Source organism: Passer montanus, unplaced genomic scaffold, assembly GCF_014805655.1.
Source record: "Passer montanus isolate IOZ18808 unplaced genomic scaffold, ASM1480565v1 scaffold29, whole genome shotgun sequence".
In the NCBI taxonomy this organism is placed as follows: domain Eukaryota; kingdom Metazoa; phylum Chordata; class Aves; order Passeriformes; family Passeridae; genus Passer; species Passer montanus.
In genome coordinates this window covers 8413107-8430904 of record NW_024367596.1, presented here as the reverse complement: position 1 = coordinate 8430904, position 17798 = coordinate 8413107, and the positions used below count along the sequence as shown (strand labels likewise).

At 62.1% G+C, this 17798-nt stretch overlaps 2 protein-coding genes across 8 annotated transcripts; one reads left to right on the top strand and one right to left on the bottom strand.

Moving 5' to 3' along the window:
- Positions 1-75: 75 nt before the first annotated feature.
- On the bottom strand, positions 76-3516 carry LOC120504381. Of its 5 annotated transcripts, none has more exons than XM_039713816.1 (2): positions 3501-3516; positions 76-1935 (listed from the first exon to the last, which is right to left on the bottom strand). In XM_039713816.1, the coding sequence occupies exon 2, from the start codon at positions 1909-1911 to the stop codon at positions 793-795; it is 1119 nt and encodes a 372-aa protein (XP_039569750.1). In that variant the 5' UTR covers positions 1912-1935; positions 3501-3516; the 3' UTR covers positions 76-792. The 5 variants fall into 5 exon arrangements, with proteins under 5 accessions (XP_039569750.1, XP_039569747.1, XP_039569746.1 ...); XM_039713813.1 differs by lacking the exon at positions 3501-3516 and adding an exon at positions 2712-3073; XM_039713812.1 differs by lacking the exon at positions 3501-3516 and adding an exon at positions 2772-3072.
- A 2132-nt stretch (positions 3517-5648) lies between these two features.
- On the top strand, positions 5649-17543 carry VWA5B2 (von Willebrand factor A domain containing 5B2). Of its 3 annotated transcripts, none has more exons than XM_039713565.1 (22): positions 5649-5817; positions 9116-9271; positions 9631-9792; positions 10113-10326; positions 10442-10596; positions 11026-11157; positions 11269-11393; positions 11517-11693; positions 11775-11885; positions 12011-12213; positions 12506-12620; positions 12693-12878; positions 12970-13129; positions 13206-13495; positions 14592-14817; positions 14902-15246; positions 15355-15492; positions 15567-15686; positions 15930-16007; positions 16193-16262; positions 16490-16598; positions 16891-17543. In XM_039713565.1, the coding sequence occupies exons 2-22, from the start codon at positions 9133-9135 to the stop codon at positions 17497-17499; spliced, it is 3864 nt and encodes a 1287-aa protein (XP_039569499.1). In that variant the 5' UTR covers positions 5649-5817; positions 9116-9132; the 3' UTR covers positions 17500-17543. The 3 variants fall into 3 exon arrangements, with proteins under 3 accessions (XP_039569499.1, XP_039569498.1, XP_039569500.1); XM_039713564.1 differs by having other exon boundaries at positions 10113-10338; XM_039713566.1 differs by lacking the exon at positions 15567-15686 and having other exon boundaries at positions 10113-10338.
- Positions 17544-17798: the final 255 nt, after the last annotated feature.

Sequence of the window (17798 nt, the reverse complement as noted above, 5' to 3'; positions counted from 1 at the left end):
TGGTGTAGGGACACCTCTCAGCCCTGCTACTCCCCCAGGTAAATCCCAAGCTGCAAAAACAACAGGAAACAAGCAGACCAGTGCATCTGTATTTAATTTGACAATGACCACCTCCCCACGCTGCTGCAGTTTACAGGGATGCTCCATGGGTAGGTCCTCAGGAGGTGCATGGCCTGGGGGACAACCTCTTCAGTGGGAATCATGTTCCACAGCCTGCTGCCATCTCACAGGGAATGTCGTGGGTTATGCCACAGAAGCAGCAGGTCTGATGGCTCAGGGAGGAAGAGTGTCCATGTGCCTTTGCTCTGATGCTTAAGGCACATCACTGGCTCAAAAGAAGAGTTTTGCTCTTGGGCTCTGACAAACCTTCCTTGTCTCTGTCTCCACTCTGGAGTGCAGTTAGAAATCAGTCCCGACAGCAACTGAGGTACGAAAGGTTCCAGTTTTCTCCACAAAATAAGCCTCTAATTCTAACACAGAGATACTGGTTTCATTTGCAGATCCACAGATGTGTGCCAGCTTCTATCAGGCATGCTGTTGGGACAGGTAGGGGACAGTGAGGGTGACAGGACAAGAAGGCTCTGGGGTCTGAGTGCTGACCTGGCTGGGGCAGCAAGAAGGCACTGTTTGGGGGGACCCTTACCAAGCAGGGTCCTGCTGGTACAACTTTTCAGTTCTATGGCTGTGAACAGTTCAGGAACAGCAACTAACCTGGGTATAACTTCTATGCTACGGAACAAAGCTGGAGTTATGCAACCAAGCAAGTATCCAGTTGAGGTAGGCAGGAGTGGTCTACTCCTCCTTGGCCCAGACAGAGCTGCCTGCCTTCTGCTCCAGGTGGGGAATCACTGCCTCCGTGTAAAACTTCTCCAGCTTGGGCACTGTCTTCCCCCAGAACTCGCTGTCAAACTCCACGGGGACCACAGCTGTCTCCTTGTTGGTGTGCACCACAAAGTCAGCCCGCTGCAAGCCAGTGGTTCCCAGCTGGCACTGGACCTGGGTGAAGTAGGGATGATTCTTCTTCAGGGCATAGGAATCCCCATCCACCTCCAGGCAGAAGTCCTTGTCCTTGCAGGCCTCACGCACCGTCCTGTTCCTGTGCTTGTAGGGACACTTCACCTCCAGCAGCCCCAGGTCCTTCCCTGTGGCTGGATCCTTGATGATCCCATCCGGGCTGGCAGCAAGCCAGTTCTTCTCGGGGTGAATGAAGAGGCCACAGTCCTCCACTTGCACTGGCCTGCCCTCCCTCTGTGACTTCTGCTTGTAGGCCTCCACAGCCACCTTCTCGTTGCGGATCCCCCAGGACATGGCTGGGGTCTGCACCTTGGAGCCAGAGCTCACTACCTCTTTTAGGTAAGACTTGGGCACCTCGTCTGTCTTGCTGTTGGCAAACTTGCTGTTGGCAATTTTGGGGGCCACGGAGGCAGTGATGCGGTTCTCCCGCCACTCGTACCACTTGGGGTTCTCCCGCTGGCCCCGGGTCTCCTTCTCCACCTTCGGGATGTCCTGGCCCTTCACACGGGGCAGGAACTGGTCACAGGCCTTGCTGAGGTCAGCCCCAGGCTGCTTCTTCTGCGGGTACAGGTCAGCTCGGGCAGGCCCGGCGGCTCCCCTGGCATCAGGCGCCTTCTGGGTTGTAGAGCTCCAGCTGGGTGCTCTGCTCTTGTCCCCAGCTTCTCCTCGGGCTCCACGGGATGCTGTGGATCTCGGCTGAGCAGAGTCTGCCTTTGTCCCCCGCCCCTGCGTGGGGGTGGCAGCCTTGGCAGCCGAAGTGCCTCGGGGCTGGCTCCCTGCAGCCCTGGCCCGGGGGGCTGAAGTGGAAGGCGGGGGCGCAGCGGGAGCAGTTTTGGCGGCGGTTGTGGCCGGTCGGGGGGATGATGTGCCAGCAGACTCCTTCCTGGGTCTCCCCATTGCTACAAGTCAGACGATCTTACACTGCGAACACGGAACAAAGCTTAATGCAGATCTTCACAACACTGACTTCCCTGTTCTCAGCCCTCCCTGCGCCTGCTCCGGGGCACACCGTGTCCGTGCCAGAGCTGCTATTCCCACACCTTCCCTGGGCTCACGTGGCACGGAGGAATGGCAGCTGTCCCAGCCGGGGGCTTGCTCTCACCCCCTTCCCGCATCCCCGGGAGCCGCCCCCGCAGGAGCCGCTGCTGCCCGGGCACCGCGGGCCCATCCGCTCGGCCAGCGGGGGAGCCGGGCAGGCCCCGGGATCCCGGGCGCGCTCCGGGACCCCTCCGGTACCGCCGCGCGGAGCTCCCCGCCCGCCGCCGCCGCTCTCACCGCTCCGCCGCCGCTCCGGAAGCGCGTCCCGCCTTCCCCACGTGCCGCGGGGCGGCGGGAAGGAGGGAGGGAAGGAGGGAGGCAGGGAAGGAGGGAAGGAAGGAGGCAGGGAGGGAGGGAGGTGCGGGGCCCGGCGCAGGCGGCGGCCGAGCCCCCGGTCCCCGCTAGAGGGAAGCAGCCGCTCGGCCATGCGCCCGCGGGATGTGCCCGGGCATGCCCGCTCCGCTCGGCCCGACATCCCTCCGCCTTCCCGCACCGCTCCCCGGCGCCCCCGGGCTGGGGACAGACCCCGCAGCCCCGGCCGTGGGCGAGGCTCCGAGCCGGCCCTCGCGGAGCCCACCCGGGCAGAGCCTCTGCAGCTCCGCCGTGAAGGGACAGGCTGACCTGGCGGGACCCCGCCGAGCCCCCTGGCCCGAGCTGACCTGAACCTCCGCGAGCAGGCGATCGGGAGAAGGGCAGGCAGCTGGAGCGGCGATACCCACCGTGCAGAGCCGCCGTGCCGAGCCGTGCCGTGCCGCTCCCAGGGCTGGCACAGCCCCACCTCCGGGCTCGCACAGGGCTCGGCCCCCGGGCAGGGAGCGGGGCAGGCGTCACGGCGCGGAGTTTCGGGTTCCCCAAACCCGGGCACTTTCGGTTTCTGCAGAGGCTGCTGCAGCTCCCCGGGCCCGCCCCGCGCCCGGGAGCCCCTGTTGTTTTCGGCTGCCGAAAGCCAATCCAGCAGCCGCCGGTGTGTGGCCTGGGGCTGTGTCAGAGCCAGCCCCGCAGGGGCTTCCAGCCCCTCCATCCACCTCTGCCAGCTCCTGGGAACATTTCGGTCAGGCAGGCTGAAGTGCTGGCAGCATTCCCAGCCCCTCTCCCCAAGGATCCCAGATGTCTCCACCAGCCATCTCGGCTGATGTGTCGTTTCATTTCCTCCCTCCAGGCCCTCTGTAACTCCCCACAGCTGGGCACACCAGTATTATGCAGGTTAAGCCAAAATGTGCCTGATTTTGACCAGAAACACCACTGGCACCTTCCTCCTCCATGGCTACCCATCCCCAGGATTTGGTTTAGTTCCTGGTTATTAGGAGCAGCTAAGCAGGACGCCCCTGCCCCTCTCCCTGCAGGCAAGCCTGTGCAATCTTCAGCGGGGTCTGAGGAGTTGCAGCTGCATTGAACGCGGTTCCTGCCAGCCTGGGTTTTGGGTTATTTCCCAAAATAACTCAACTCACACTGAATTCACAGGGCTTGTCAGCTACTCAGGACCTGAGAGCATGTGTAAAATCTCTGTGGTCTGTGTCGCCTCCAGCAAGCCCTATCAACGGGTGATAATTCAGCTCCAGGAAGAGGTGATTTGGGGATAAATACCCAGATCCTGATTGGTCCCCTGGGCTGTGCTGCAGCTGCTGGTGAGGTGTTACTGGGCTGTGAAGGGGCTGAGTGGAGCCATCGGGCTGAGCTGAGCCTCCCTTTGCAGAGTTTAGCATGTTTTAGCTCAGCGCTCTCCGAAGGGCAATGCCAAGCTCTCCAGGTCTGTTTGTGTCGGTGATGAGCTGCTGTGGGGAAGCTGTGACAGTGCAGAGCAGGGACACAAACACCTGATGCTGCTGGGAGCAGACTGGATGGAGCCTTCTGTGTCTCCTGCCGAAGCTGCCAGCACGCTGGGGAGGCTCAGCTGTGTCCCCAGTGCCACACATGCCATTGTCACTGACCTGCTGCCACACCGGGGCCACCTCTGACGCTGGGGGCTGGCCGAGCTCCATCACCCTGGCTGGTGGCACTGAACCAGTGCTCGCATTTGGATGCTTTTATTCGCCTCAGCTTGGCCTAGAAATGATATCTCAGAGAAAAATCAAAGCTTGTGGGTTTTTTCCTGGGGCTGGAGTGGCTGTGGTGATGGGAGCAGGAGTGCCCTGCACGTCGCAGGCTGTGTGGATGAGTTGTGGTGTGTGTGGGGCCTCCAGCAGCTCCCAGAGCTGGTGGCTGTCACGGGGGGATAACACATGGATTAGCATCCTTCTCCTGTGGTCGTAAAGGAGAGGGAAGGGGAGCAGCTGCACACTTCAGCTCTCCTCTCTGCACTGGGAGGGGAAGGAACATGTCATGGGCCATCTAACATGGGGGAGGAATGGCTCAGAGTGCTCTAGCAAGGGCCCTAGGGATGCACAGAGTGCCTCTTGGCCAGATAATTGTTGACTAAAGCTGGGGTGAGGGGTCGGGAAGGAGGAGTGTGTCTCACACTGCCGTGTGCAGCCAAGAGCAGCTTCCACTGAGATTTCCTGTGAAACCCGTGTCAAGGGGCTGCAGCTGCAGTGGCATATGGGTCAGCTCAGAGGTGAGATCCAAAAATACCTGCTGAGGACTGGGGACTGCTCCCCTTGTGGTGCTGCTGGATTTTCCTGCCCCAGTTTGTGCCTGGGCTGGCTGCAGGCTCGGTGTGGCTGTGGCGGTGGGTTCTGCGGTGCAGGAGGTGGGGGGGACTCCTCTCTGTGCTCTATAAAAAGGAGCTGCAGCAGCACGGTCCTATCTATAGCACAGGGAGCTGCCTGGGAAAGGCAGGGCAGGGATTAGCCCAAATCTGATGGATTTCTCTGGTCCTGCCTGGGAACGTGGGGCTGTCAGTGGCTGAGGGATTCCCAGTGTGCCTGGGCTGTGAGATCTCCCTGCCAGCAGACATGTCCTGACTTTGCTGGGATTTCCTGACTGTCTGCACCTTCCCCAAGGGGGCTTGTTGTCACACTTGTCTCCCAAAAGCCGCTCTGTCCTTGAATCCCCTCTCGTTCCTGCTCCTCAGGGCTGTGATTTCACTGCAGCACATGGAGGCTGCTGAGGAAAGCCCAGTGGTACCCCAGGGCATCTGGGTTTGGGGTGGGTATTGAGCATCTACCTGCTCCCAGTCATTTTGTTATGGTCTCAGGGCAGCTGAGACCTTTCCTAGTGAAGCTGGTTGTGACACTTGTGGCCAGCATGATTTGTGCTGCAGGGTTCAGCTGGTTGATGGGGGCTGTTTTGCCTCCTGATCTGTTGGGGGGGCACACAGGGGGTGTTTACATGTCCCAGTCAGACAAACCCCGAGGCTTTTCTTGCTGTAGCATCACCAGGGGTCTCACCAGTTTGCCTGGACATTGCTATTCTGTGGGTACAGAGCAGCCCACAGCCATGGGCTCTGCTCTTGGCTGGTGCCTGTCACTCTGTGGGGGTGTTGGCTGTCCCCTGAGACCCCCATGGCTCCCGGTGAGAGCATCCCCCCACCCCCCCAGGGTGCCGGTATAGGGAGTGTGTCTCTTTAATGAGGCTGGGCTTGGAGCAGCTCTGCTGCTGGCACAGGGAGTGAGGGATGGAGCGAGGGCGGTGAAGGAGCCAGTGCCAGAGAGGGAGCCTGCAGCAGGGAGAGGCGGGGAAGCAGCGCTCATCCCCCGGGTACCGCAGCCGCCCAGACGGGAACAGGGAAACCCATCCCCAGGGAAGAGGGCTCTGCAGAAGGCAGGGACCCAGCGGGTGCTGAAAGGAGCCTGCAGCCTCTGTGTCATCCTCATCCTCCTCCTCCAGGTAAGGACCAGGGGCAGGCAGGGCAGGGCCCATGCTGGTTTGGGACCCCGAGGGTGTCTCACAATTCCTCAGTGTCCTAGGGCTGTGCATCTGCTGTCAGGGCAGCTCTGGGTCATAGGAGGGGTGAGAGGTGGAGATGAGACAGCAGGGCCACAAAAGTGCTGAAATCACCATCCGGCAGGGAGCAGACAGGGCTGGCTCCAGTCACTGCTGGGAACACGCTCCAGGTCATCAGCAGCCGGTCCCTGGTCCATGATTGTCCCATGCTGGGGGACACTGGGACCCTTCTGTGGCACTGCCCTGCCAGGGTTTGCCCTTGTCGGGGGAAATCCATGGGGCTGAGACTTTTCTTTTGGGGGGCTCATGTGTTAGGGTGCATTGAGGACAAGTAACTCCTGTTCCGTGACACAAGGATGGGTTTTTCCAGGGGTTTGGTGGCTCTGGGGAGGCGAGAGCAGCAGCTCAGGCCCTGGAGGTGGTGGTCCTGGATGTGATGCTGGAGTCAGGGTGTGAGTGCCAGCTTGCACGCGCGTGTGCAGTGGACTCTGCTCCCTGTTCCCACTCCCCAGCAGACAAAGCAGGGGACTCCACAGGCTGGAGACGGTGCTCTGCCCCATCCAGCATCCCCTTCACTCCTCTTTGGGCTCTGCAAAGTGGTGTGTCCCATGGGTATAGGACAACAGCACCATCACCTCCTGGCTCCATGGCCTTCTCCATGCTCCTGGAGTTGGGATGGATCCTGCTCTCCTGCCTTTGTGCCCTTTGTGTCCCATGGGATGTCTGGCAGGGAGGGGAGGCCAGGGAAGCAGGGGGTAACGCAGCTGAGCAGCAGGGGCAGCAATGGCCCCTCACTCCAGGCACTCTTGCAGAGGTCTGGGCTCCTCTCCTTCCATCCTTTCCACTGAACCTGCCTGTGTATCTGTCACCAGTGGAAATTTCCACGGGGTTTGCCTGTGTCGGGTTTGGCCTCTTCCTTGCCCTGGACCGCGCTGAGCCCCGGCTTGGGCGGCTGTTGCTGCAGCAGGTGAAACTCTGGCAGCTCCCCAGGCAGCTGAGGAGGGTCTGCTGGGCTCAGGCACCTGCCTCTCTTTCCAGCCTTGCTGGAAAACTCAGCCTGCTCACAGGCAAGAAGAGAAACATTGATTTATTCTGACCTAGGGAAGAGTCAGCTCCGTCTTGCCTTCACAGACAGTTTTTGGCTGCCAGCACAGAGAGCTACCCCCAGCCTGCTGTAGCCCTTTTATATTGGGGGTGTTGCTGGATAAACCAGCTCCTGCAGGCAGTAGGTGGAGGGGAGGAAGAAGAGAGGGCTGTGAAGGTACTGGAAATAATGCTGGGGATGGGGAGAGGGCTGGGGACCTGTTGGTGATGCCACATTGGCATCTGGGGACAAGTTGCTGCCCCAGGGAAAGAGGATGGAGAGGCTGGGCTGAGGAGCATCAGGTCTGGTTTTATTCATTATCACAGGGCTTAGAGCAGCAGCACAAAGCGTGGCAGGGCCAGATGGGGCCTGTTTACTCTGTGAGGGTAAATGTAAAGAGAAGTGATAAGGGCACCGGGACGGCTCCTCAGCGAGCCCCTGGTAAACAGGCTGGCAGCGACCTGGCGGCACGGCAAACAGCGGGCACGTTGCTGGGCACTCAGCTGGCTGCCTTGGGAACAAATTAAACGGCTTTGGGCAGAAATACATCTTTAATGGCTCAGTGTGGCTGGGCTGGAGGCATCCTGGTCTCCAGATCCCATCTGGGTGCTGTGGTCGGGGCAGGAACCAGCTGTTGATGTTCCCAGCTGTGGAACTGCGAGCGTGGAGGAGCAGCAGGATGTGCAGGGACCCTGTGCCACCTCGTGTGCTGGGAGCACAGTTTGGAGGGTGCAGCAGTGTGTGCAGCATCCTGCACAGAGGGTGGAGGGCTGGTGATGATGGGGTGTGGTTGGGCGGCCAGGATCTGCCAGCATAACCCTGCAATGCCAGCTGAGCATGCAAATGGCTCTCCTCTGGTGTAATGGGCTGATTTTCCTGGGACGCAGCCACGTTGCTAATGCACTTCTGCACTTCTGCACGGCTCCCTGTTTTGTGCCAGCTGACAGTTTGGTCCCGGTGCAGCCTCCAAGGATGTAGCCCTGCTCCACTTTCAAGGATGCTGTGTGAGAGGCACTCTGTGACCACACGCCGAGGGCACCCCGGGCCTCCCGTCACCAAAGCTCTTGTGAGCTGTTCCCAGGATGAAGGCCACAGGAGTGGGGGCACCAGATGGCTCAGTTGTACCTGGCATTGTCCTTGCCCTGGGCACACTGCGTGCTGCAGCACCAGCACAGGGCGTGGGGCAGGGGCCTTGCTGCTGCTGGGCCACAGGAGCTTGGGGCAGGGCAGAGCTGCAGACCCACGGGTGGAGCAGACCCCACGCACACTGTCCCCACTTCCACACAGCCTGGGCTGAGGCTGACAGGAATCTTTTACACAAACACTTGATGGCACAGGGTGGGCTGGTCTTGTAGAGGTGCCTTGACTCCAACAATTATTCGTGATGCTGCTCCTGGGTGTTTTTCCCAAGGGAAAGAGAGGTTCGGAGTGGGTTCATGCCATGGCTGGAAGGTATCCCCAGCCACCTCTCTTCCTCCCAAAGGGTGGGACCCTGGACACATCCATTTCTGGGCAAAGAGGGTGATGATCATCCACTTGTCGGGCTCCACCCTGCAGTGCATTCCCTCTGTGCTGTTCTTCCGTGCAGCACTGACCTTGTTGTTAATTATTAAACCCCCAGCAAACACTGCTGGCTGCTTTGTCCTAGTTACACTGTGGGCTTCTCACCCTTCTGCTTGGCTTTTTTATTTTATTTTTTTTTTTAACAAATTACCCTGGTAACCTCTGTGGGCAAATGGAGATGGGAGTAGCAGATGCTCCTGTCCCAGCCAGTGCAGGACATGGCCTGGAGCTGCTCTGGGGTGGCTGAGAGATGGGCTGCATGACATTGGCCATTATCTATTCTGTTCAGGAGTCTCCATTTGTCTGCCAGGACTTGTGGCTCGCATGTGACCACTGCCCACAGGAGTTTTGTTGCCCTCTCTGTGGGCTCCTGTGGCTCCAGACCTGGTTTGCAGGTGGGCTGGGGTCCAAGGAGAGAGACCTGGGTCCAGGTCCATGTGTTCTGTGCATGCTGAAGAGCAGCCTGGGATGTGGGAGGGCTGGGGACCTGCTCCCTCTCGCAGGCTGGGGAGGTGTAAATGTCTTGTGGGCAGAAGCCCCTTCCAGCAGACCCTGTCCCTGGGCATCCAGTGCCTTCCTTCCCTCTGCTCACAGCTGCCCCCTGAGGGACCATGCCAGGCCTCTACTCCCTCCTGTCCTGGGAGGCTCTGCCCCTGAAGAGCTCCACGGTGAAGGCTTGTGCCAACGGGTACTCCCTGAGCATCACTGCCCACCTCACGTACACCAACCCCCACAAGGAGCCCGTGGAAGGTAAGGGAGGGCAATCAGGTGTGGCAGGGCCTGCACGGCCCCCTGAAAGCTCCTGTGCTGGAGAGCATCCTGTCTCCAGCCCATCTGTGTCCTGATCCCCAAACCTTGCTCAGTCTGGGGAGCAAAGACAGAGGCCAGCAGCGGTGGGGCCACTGTCACACGCTGTGGGCAGGAGGAGAGTGAGACCGAGCAAACAGATTGCCAGCACAGAGGAAGAGGAGGGTTTCATCCTCGCTCTGGGTGGCTCCTGTGTCTCACTGGCGTGCTGTGAGTCAGACAGGTTCTCAGCAGGGCTCCCCTGGGCTGTTCGTGCAGCAGTGGCCGTGCCTGCTCTGCCTCGGGGCTCTCTCTGCCTGCAGGCATCTTCATCTACCCGCTGGAGGAGTCGGAGGTGGTGGCTGGCTTTGAGGCGGCAGTGGGCAGCCGGCGGGTGACGTTCCAGCTCCAGAACCGGCACCGGGTGCAGGACTGCTGCCTGCAGTGCAGCCCCAGCCCCGGGCGCCTGCGCCGCTGTGCCAGCGGTAGGTGCCCTGCCCTGGGTGCTGCTGCTCCTGGCCAGGAGGCTCAGAACGGGCAGGGGGAAGTGTGGGGGGTACGAGGGGCTGAGAGCCCCTGCCAGGCCACCCCAGTGCTCCCTAGGTGGGGTCTCTGGGGCTGGAGATCTCAATGTCTCCTTTCCCCTCCCTGCAGCTCTTCTGGGGCTCTGCCATCATGGGCACAGCCTTTGGGACACCTGTGCTCTGCTGTCACCTTTGGGAGCCATTAGGGACACTAATGACCTCCTCCACAAGCCCACATGCCTCACTGACCTCCCCCCATCCCTCCTCCCTCTCTGGCCCAGGCCACCTTGTCTTGGATGAGGACGTGGAGCGCTCCACCTTCATCATCGTCACGGGCACACTGTGCCCATCGGAGAGCCTGGCTGTCACCCTGAACACAGTGCAGGAGCTGCCCACGCTGCCAGACGGGGCCCTGCGCCTGCTCCTGCCCCCCGTGCTCACACCCCACGTCCCCGCCGACCCCGAGAGCGAGCCGGCAAGCTTGTGTGACGACAGGTTGGCCCTATGGTGATTTTCATGGCTTCCTCAGTCTCTGCCATCCCGGGGGGCGATGCCAACGCTGGGCCAGCCGGCCGGGGGGCAGGAGCCATCACCCCCTCTCCCCTTGCAGCCCCACAAGCTGTTTTGGGGGGCCAGGTGCCCGGAGCCAGTCACCCACTGTGGTGCCTGTGGACAGCGTGGATGTCTTTCGGGGACGGCCCTGCAACCCTTTTCCTTACGAGTTCTCCTTCGAGCTGCTGGTGAAGGGCCCCTGCTTGCTGGCAGGTAGGGGGTGTGGCTGGGTGTTATCAGCTGGTTGTGTAAAACCTTCTCAAAATGTGGGTGATGTTCCCTGGTCCCTCCCTTCTAGGAGGATGTGAGGGCCTGTTCCTGGGCATCCTCTTGCCCTTCCTCCAGGTGAAGAATCCCTTTTCCCATTCCATCCCTGGGTCTGGGACCCCTCAAAGTCACCCTGCCTGTGCCTTTGGGCAGCTCTAGGTCAGCAGCCTCCTTCCCTGGGGTGATGTGATGCACTGTGGAGAGCGTGGGTCAGGAGGGGAACATGGATTGTTGGTGGGGATGTGCTTTTTGCTGCTGGCCCAGTCAATCCCATTAGCTCTGTCAGGAACAAGCCACTGCTGTGGGGTCTGGTGGGTGGGGGGCTGAGGAGGGGCTTTGGGGGGGGACTGACCTGCTGCCTTCCCTTCTTTGCAGGGCTGGAGAGCCCCTCACATGCCCTGAGAGCTGACGCCGACCCCTGGGCCAATTCTGCCACCACCACCTGTGTCACCCTAGCCGAGCCCCACCGCTATGACAGGGACCTGGAGATCATCCTCTACCCTTGTGGTGAGAGAAGATGGTGCCCTTGGAGAGTTTGAGCATCACCCCAGAAACATCCAGAGCATCCCCCAGCCCCTTGCAGCACAGGGTAGCTCGAAACTCTCCTGTGCCCCCCAGAGCCCCACAGCCCCCACCTGGTGATTGAGGATGGCACCATGACGTACCCCGAGTACGAGGCGCACATCCGGAACCGCCGGGATTACGTGAGGATTGCCAGGAAGGACAGCAGTGGCGAGAGACAGGTGACAGGGCAGAGCTCCTGCTGCCCCGCCAGGAGGAGGAAGGGGAGGTGGTGGGGTGGGGGTGAGGCAGACCTTGCTGCGGTCCGGAGGGTGTGAGGAAGCTCTGACCCGCCTGGCTCGCAGGTGGCTTTCGTACAGAAGCGTTTCCACAAAGACATCTTCCCCAACCCCGTGCTGATGCTGAACTTCTGCCCGGCTGTGGAGGGCGTCCCCGCGGACCTGCAGAGCGTCACCCGCGAGCTCCTCTTCCTCATCGACCGCAGCGACTCCATCAGCGGCCCTGACCTTGACAAGGTCAAGGTGAGGCACGGCCATGGGTCCAGGGGGGTCCCTGCATGGCCAGCCCTTAGCAGCTGTCCCTGGTCCCTGCTGTCACCTCAGGAGGCTTTGCTGGTGGCCCTGAAGAGCCTCCCGTCAGGAACGCTGCTCAACCTCGCCAGCTTCGGCACCGACGTCAAGCCACTCTTCCCATCCAGTCGCCTCTGCAGCAACGTGAGCACCACGGGCAAATCCTGGGGATCCACTAACCCCTCTCTGTCCTCCTCCCAGCTCCTTGACTTGGGGTGGGGGCTGGTGAGCCAGGGCACCGCTGCAGGGCCGGCTCTTTGTGCTGGCAGGAGACGTTGCGGCGTGCCTGCGAGCACCTCGGCGGCCTGCGGGCAGACCCTGGTGGCACCAACCTGCTGGCAGCCCTGGGCTGGGCGCTGGCACAGCCCCTGCACCACGGCTACCCTCGCCAGCTGTTCCTCTTCACCGGAGCAGCAGCGGGCAACGCAAGCAGGATCCTCCGGCTGGTGCGCAGGCAGGCCAGCACCGTCAGGTACGGCACCGGCCCCGGCAGCTCTCGGTGTTCCCTAAATCCCCCGCGCTGTTCCCACTGATTTCTCCTTGTGCAGCCGCAAATCTTACTGTGCCTGCCCCAAGGGTGTGCTTCCCCCATCGCATCCCTCAGCTCTCAGCTCTTCCTGGGGTGCCCCAGCCCAGCGCAGAGCCAGGGCAGCACTCTGGCTGTCAGATCCCCCTGCCCATCCCTGCTGAAGGGCTCACCGCTGGCTTTGCCAGCCCCCAGCCCCAGCCCAGCCATGGCTTTCCATCCCCTGGATGTCCCGCAGGTGCTTCAGCTTTGGCATGGGCCCGCGGGCGTGCCGGCGGCTGCTGAAGGCCATGGCCAAGGTGAGCCGGGGCCGTGCTGAGTTCCTGAGCCCGGCCGAGAGGCTGCAGCCCAAGGTAAGACCCAGGCAGGGGCAGGGGGCACGGGGACACCGCCACGTGTGACACTGTCCCCTCTCCCCACCCCAGCTGATCAAGTCCCTGAAGAAGGCGATCGAGCCGGCCATCAGCGACATCACCATCGACTGGTACGTCCCCGACAGCATGGAGGCCCTGCTCTCGCCCGCCGAGCTCCCGGCCCTCTACCCCGGTGACCGCCTCGTCAGCTACTGCGTCCTCTACAGCATCGCCCACTTCGGGGACAGGCGCCCGCTGGTACGGCTGGCGCTGCCTGGGGGGTGGCGTGGTCCCTGTGCTATGGCTGTCCCCCAGCTGGGGGCTGATGGTGCTCTCCTCTCTCTCCTAGGGCCAGGATGGGGCTCGCCAGAGCCTCCGGGGTTCAGCCTTCCTCTCCCAGCAGGAAGTGCTCAGTCCTGCAGAGAGCCATCAGCCACGCCAGAGCAACCCAGGAACGGGGGATGCCTCCCTGGATGTTTTTTCTGGAAGTACAGAGGTGTCAGAGCGGAGTGAGTGGGGTGCAGAGCTGGGGCAGGGGGCAGGCATGGGAGCCATGGGCTAACAGGCTGTGTGCTCACCGGGCAGGTGGTGATCCTGTTTCTGGGGGAGACATCTGGAAGCGGATTTACCAGCCCTCGTACATCCAGGAGCAGTATGTCCTGACACACTGCTCTGTCAGCACTGACCGCAGCCAGGGGCTGCTCTCCCGCAGCTCCACCAGCAGCGAGTCCACCGGTTCCCGGGATGTGGCCCCCGAGGGTGGCTCCTCAGCCCCTGGTGCTGATGTCACCTCCCAGCAGGGCCAGAAGAGCCTGTCCCTCTGCGAGTCCTCCACCAAATCTGCCCCGCTGCCCTCTGCCCCAGCTGGCACCAAGGTAAGGGTGCCAATGGGTGCAGGGGCTCATGGACTGGGGGTTGTTCATGGCTTAGCTGGAGCCTCGCTGCCCTGTTGTGCCCAGGCATCTGCCCACTGGGCTGGGAAACAGAGTGCGGCAGCCTGAATTTTAAGCAAGGATAAGCAATGGATGCCATGAGGATGTTCCTGGGTGGTTTTGCCCTACTGAAGTGGGACAGCTGGGGACCAAGCAGCTGTTTCCTCAGTGTCCCTAGCCAGCAGTCAGCTGAGTGTCTAACAGACCCCTGCGCCAGGTCAGTGACGCCTTAAAGCTGCAGAAACCAAATGAAAATAGCTGGGCTGGCGTCACGTAACAAATCTGTTGAGCCAGAGAAGAAAGGCTGGCTGGCTGGGCTTCAGCCTGGCTCCTGCAGCCCTCAGCCAACACTGCCAGACACTTCATCAGCAATGGGCCACAGTCCTGCTGCTTCATACCTGGGTTTAAAACCCAGCTGGGTCTCTGGGGTGGGGGAAGGCAGCTGCCCCGGTGATGATGGCCCCAAGCTTGGTGAGGCCAGCTGTCACCCAGCACCAGGACACGCTCCTTCCCAGTGGCACGGCTTAGGTAACCCACTCCTGTCACACAGCAGCACAGCTGGTGCCCTTTGCTGCTGAAATGTCAAGCGTAAGTGATTTCCCTGCAGAGTAAATGATCCTCCCAGCTCCCTGCTGCCGGGGCGAGAGGTGGCATGGGTGCCATTGCCCTGACGTGGCTTTTAGGGGAAGCATCTCAATGCAGGGAGGCCACTCTGCACTGGGGAATGCATCCCACTGTAACATCATCCAGCCTGAGTATCCTAGTTAGCCTCACTTCCACACACACACAAATCCCTGGCAGCTCCAGCATCAGCCTGAGTCAGTCCCCAGGGATGTTTGCAAACTCCTGTGTGGGTGCTTCCCGTGCCTATCGTGCCAGGGCAGCATCCCTGGGAAGTAGCTGGTGCCAGCCTGCAGAGCACTGGGGCTGACGACAGCCGAGGCTCCAGCCAGCAGCAGGAGAGGTGCAGGAGCCCCATGGCAGCCCAGGGCAATCTGGGCCCGTGCTGAGCTCGCCCACAGCCTCGTCCCCACCACAGGTGACGGTGGCCCTGAGCACAGAGGAGCTGGCGCGGCAGAAGAAGGTGCTGGCACGTGCTGCCCTGGCTGGGCGCAGCTTCTCCACGCCCCACGGGGAGCTGGATGCCCATCGGCTCTGCCAGGCCCTGGAAAAGGTGTCCCAGAAGAGGAACCAGTCCCTGGAGGGGCGGCTGGATGAGCTGGGACCCCAGCCACGGCAAATGCAGCCCGGTGCAGTGGAGTCAAGTGTGTGCTGGCTCTGGGGACGAGGGCGGTGGGGGGGAGCCAGGTGCCCCCGCCTTGCTGAGCCCAGCCTTTGCCCGTGCCCAGATAACCTCCTCTCACCCACCCACCTGGACTGGGACATGCTGGTGGAGCCCTCCTACCTCTTCAGTGCCTCGCCAGCGCCCGAGCCAGGGCAGCCCAGCCTGGGTGATGCCAGCGTGCCCCTGCGCTGCCAGGTGGTGATCCACGCGCTGCGAGCCGGCAAGCCCGTGTCCTGGGAAGTGACAGCCTCGCTGGAGTCACTGCTGCAGCCCCGGGAGGGGCCGGGCAGGGAGGACCCGCCGCGGAGAGTGGCCAAGGCCTGGGACAAGCCCCTGCATCGCCTGGCAGCGCGCTCCGTGGTGCGGGACAACGAGAGCGTGGCACAGCGGGAAGCCAAGCTGGAGCAGGGGGGGTGCTGGAGCAGGGTGGGTGCTGGAGCAGGGGGGGTGCTGGAGCAGGGGGGTGCTGGTGCCACTCCCCAGGGCAGCTCCAGCATCCCCCCGTTGCTCCGGGCAGGTTTTGCCCGCCGGTTCCGCCTGAAAGCCGTGCAAACCAGCAAAGCCTGCAACATGCCTTCCCTCTACACCCGCCTGGTGCCCGTGGACGGTGCCACGCAGGCAGCCCTGCCTGCAGCCCCCGAGGTGTGGGGCATAGGTATGGACAAGGGCCTGCTGAGAGGGAGAGGGGACAGCAAGGGGACAGGGTTGAGGTGGCATCATCCCTTGCAGCTGGCTCAGGCAGCCGGACACGAGCTGCGGCAGCAGGGAGCTGGCACCACCGGAGCTCCTCAGCGGGTCAGGGGCAGCAGCAGGGTGTGGAGGAGCAGCATGAGGCCCCTGGCACTGCAGGTACTGACTCAGACCTTTATGTCAACTTGTGCTCCCCAGGGATCTGCACTGGGGTCTCTGGAGACCCTCAGCTGGTGGCAGTGTGGGGCTGGTCCTGCCTAGGGTGCTGTGGGTATCTGGAAAGAGGCATCTGCCCCATACTGGGGAGGGGTGTGGGAGGACAGCACAGCAGCCCCTGAGAGCAGCTGTGAGGGTCCCTGGTCCCTGAAGCCTGGGGCCCCACAAGATTTTGCTCTTTTGCAGAGCGAGACGGGATTGCCAGGTCTCCAGGCAGCATCTCCTCCCCTACCTTTGGCTGGGAAAGGCAGAACTACTCAAACGGTGTGTCCAGGCTGGAGGGGAACAAGGGCTGGATGAGGGTGGGAGATGGGGTACCCTCCACAGCTGGAGCATCCACTGTGTCCTCAGTACCCTGGGCACATGGGCTGAGCTGCCCTCCCAGCTACTGGGCAGTGGGACACACCTCTGGGTGCATCATGTTCTCACTAAACTCTTCCCCCTTGCAGGGCCTCCATCCAGCCCCTCCACCACCTCCATGGGCTCCCAGAAATCCACAGAGAGCATCACAGGCTCCAGGTGACACTGTGGGATGGAGGGATGCAAGGGGCCAAAAAATGGCATGTTGTGCGGAGAGGGGGACAGTGTCACTTTTTGGGAGCTGCTGGTCCCTTGTCCTGTGCCAGCTCCTGCTGCATAACTGGAGGGGGGATTTGGCGCTCCAGCCCCTTCCCTGCAGCAGTGTGGTGTCCAGCTGCCTTTCAGGAATTCCCCCCAATCCTGTTCTCTTGCCTGTGACCCCGCAGGTTTAGCCTGAGCAGGCGCAGGGGCCCCAGCCTGGTGCTGCGCCCGCAGTGCCTCAGCCCAGACAGCGAGCGCTCCAGCAACCACGCCAGCCACGACTACCTCCCGCTGGTAAGGACCTGCTGCCTGTCCCCTGTCCCCATCCCAGGGGGGACCTGCCCTGCTGGGGGCCAGCTGAGCCACCCAGGTCGTGCCCAGCAGCACGAGCAATGGAAGATGCTCCCAGTAGGTGCCTGCTCAGCCCTGCTGTGTCTTTAAATGTCTCTGGGGATCTTGGTTGGCTTTTTGGGGGTTATTACTGTCCCTGTGCCCCAGGGACACTCCTGCAGCCCCCAGTGTTTGGTGCTGTGGTGGTCTGCACCCCTGCCTGCCCCCCATGCTCGTTTGTGTCCCCTCCTTGCAGGTGCAGCTGCAGCAAGCCCGGGGGCCGTTCCAGCTCACCGAGAGCTTCTCTGAAGTGGTGCAGATCCCCCTGGACCGCCTGCGCCGCGCCTCCCCCTACGCCTCCCACCGTGCCAGCCTCAGCCCCGTGTCCCCAGGGGCCAGGAGCATGCCTGAGGCAGGGCCCGGGGCTGAGGAGGGCGAGGAGCCCATCACGGCCCCGCAGCCCAGCTCGCCCCCGTCCCGCAGCACGTGCTCCGAGGTGCCCAGCGCAGCCGCGTGGGCGCAGCCGGACAGCGGGCACGGCTCCGAGTCCGACACCGGGCCCCACTCGGCTGCCCCCTCTGAGGCCGGAGTCAGCTGTCAGGACGTGGGGCCAGAGGATCTGGAGAGCGCCAGCTGGGCCACGGCGGTGGCCTTGGCGTGGCTGGAGCATCGCTGCGCGGGGTTCTTTGAGGAGTGGGAGCTGGTGGCAGCCAAGGCGGACGCGTGGCTGCAGGCACAGCGCCTGCCCGAGGGGGTGGACGTGGGCTGCCTCAAAGGGGCAGCCAGGCACTTGTTCCTGCTGCTGCGTCACTGGGACGAGAACATCAAGCTGAACATGCTGTGCTACAACCCCAACAACGTCTGACGGCCGCCCAAGGGGCCAATAAAGACACCTGGCTCCAAGCCACCTGCACTGGTGTCTCTGTTATCAGCAGAGAGCTGCTGGCTCCACTCAGGCCATGCCAGGACTCACCAGCCTCCTAGGAGGGGGTCACCCCCTTCCCAGCCATCTCTGGTGGGAGGGAGCGGGCAGGGGAACAGGAAAAATTGTACTGGAGGGACTCCTGGGTCCCATCAAAGCAAATGAAGCCTTGAGGCAAAGCAGTTTTGCAACTCCTCTCTTCTAACCTCACCCCAGAGGCTGCTGCCTAGCCCTGGGCACCC